Consider the following 1,440-nt stretch of genomic DNA (forward strand, 5'->3'; position numbering starts at 1 on the left):
CAGACAGACAGATAGATGACAGACAGACAGACAGACAGATAGATGACAGACAGACAGACAGACAGATAGATGACAGACAGACGACAGATGACAGACAGACAGACGACAGAGATGACAGACAGACAGACAGACAGGCAGATAGATGACAGACAGACAGACAGACAGATAGATGACAGACAGACAGACAGACATCTACTCTCATGACTCTCATGAGCCGGTTCTTTTTGATGAATCAGTTTTGCGACTCATGAATCAGTCAGGGCGGTTCGAAAATGAACATGTGATCGACTCACTTCACTGACTAAACATCCGACTCATAACAAATTGAAATAAGTGTTAAAATTTTCTTTCAACTATTGTTTTGTTTATTAAAATAATCCTCAATGAGGACCTAGAATCACACTCAGCTGAACTGAGAGATCTGACATCACAATGAAGGGAATACAATGCAAACCAGAAGATTCACAGGGAGGAGAACAGCAAAGAAAAGGAGAGAAAGAGGAGGAGGAAGAGGATTTACTCTTCAGCCTGGATGGAATCAGACGGTGCCACGTAATTGCTGGGAATGTATCCACTCTCTCCCGTCGTCAGCGAGCGAGCCAGCCACCAGTCGCCTTCCCTAAGACGGCAGAAAACACACACACATAATACACCTGCAGTTTAACTCACATTCAACATATTTGGTGACACATTCAAGACGGCTTTTTTTTTTACCCGCCAAAAACAAACACCCTGAGATTACATCTGCGGTATTATTCCTGCTTTATAATCCATGAAATGAGCCATGAGAATGCAGACAAAGCTGCTCTAAAGACATTAACTACCTGCACTGCCAAATTATGCATAAATGAAACATGCATTTAAAGGGACAGTTCACTTCACCCAAAATAAACAGTCATTTACTCACCCTCATGTTGTTCCAAACCCATATTACTTACACTTACTACTGTATCTCATGCCTCTCATATGGAGTGCATAATCTAGATAGGGAGAGAGTGACAGATAGATAGATAGATAGATAGATATATAGATGGATAGATAGATCTAAGTCAATCTAAGTCTTTTTTCGAAGTCAATCTACTGCCGTATTTCCTCTCTCAATCAGTAGAAAATGTGGTTAACACCCGGTCATGCATGAAAAAAATACTGTTATATACTGTGAAACCGGTATAATTTTGAAAAATACCGTGATATAAATATTTGGTCATACCGCATTTATTAAAGGGGTCATATGATGCGATTTCAAGTTTTCCTTTCTCTTTGGAGTGTTACAAGCTGATTGTGCATAGATAAGATCCCTGAAGTTGCAAAGACTAAAGTCTCAAAACCAAAGAGATATTCTTTATCAAAGTTAAGACTCTGCCACGCCCCCCTAAAACGGCTCGTTCTAACACGCCCCCACATATCTACATCACTATGTGGAAATATTTGCATAATGCG

At 40.2% G+C, this 1,440-nt stretch overlaps 1 protein-coding gene across 3 annotated transcripts in view; it reads right to left on the bottom strand.

Annotated features, from left to right (window-relative positions):
• The window catches only part of LOC107558752 (proto-oncogene tyrosine-protein kinase Src-like), a 55,712-nt gene that overhangs the window by 13,221 nt on the left and 41,051 nt on the right, over positions 1 to 1,440 (bottom strand). For all 3 annotated transcript variants that reach the window (XM_016242424.1, XM_016242426.1, XM_016242425.1), the window contains one exon: positions 521 to 619. In XM_016242424.1, the coding sequence (XP_016097910.1) occupies positions 521 to 619 (99 nt within the window). The remainder of the gene's footprint in view (positions 1 to 520; positions 620 to 1,440) is intronic.

The sequence above is a fragment of the Sinocyclocheilus grahami genome, unplaced genomic scaffold (genome assembly GCF_001515645.1).
Source record: "Sinocyclocheilus grahami isolate Dianchi unplaced genomic scaffold, SAMN03320097.WGS_v1.1 scaffold657.1, whole genome shotgun sequence".
In the NCBI taxonomy this organism is placed as follows: domain Eukaryota; kingdom Metazoa; phylum Chordata; class Actinopteri; order Cypriniformes; family Cyprinidae; genus Sinocyclocheilus; species Sinocyclocheilus grahami.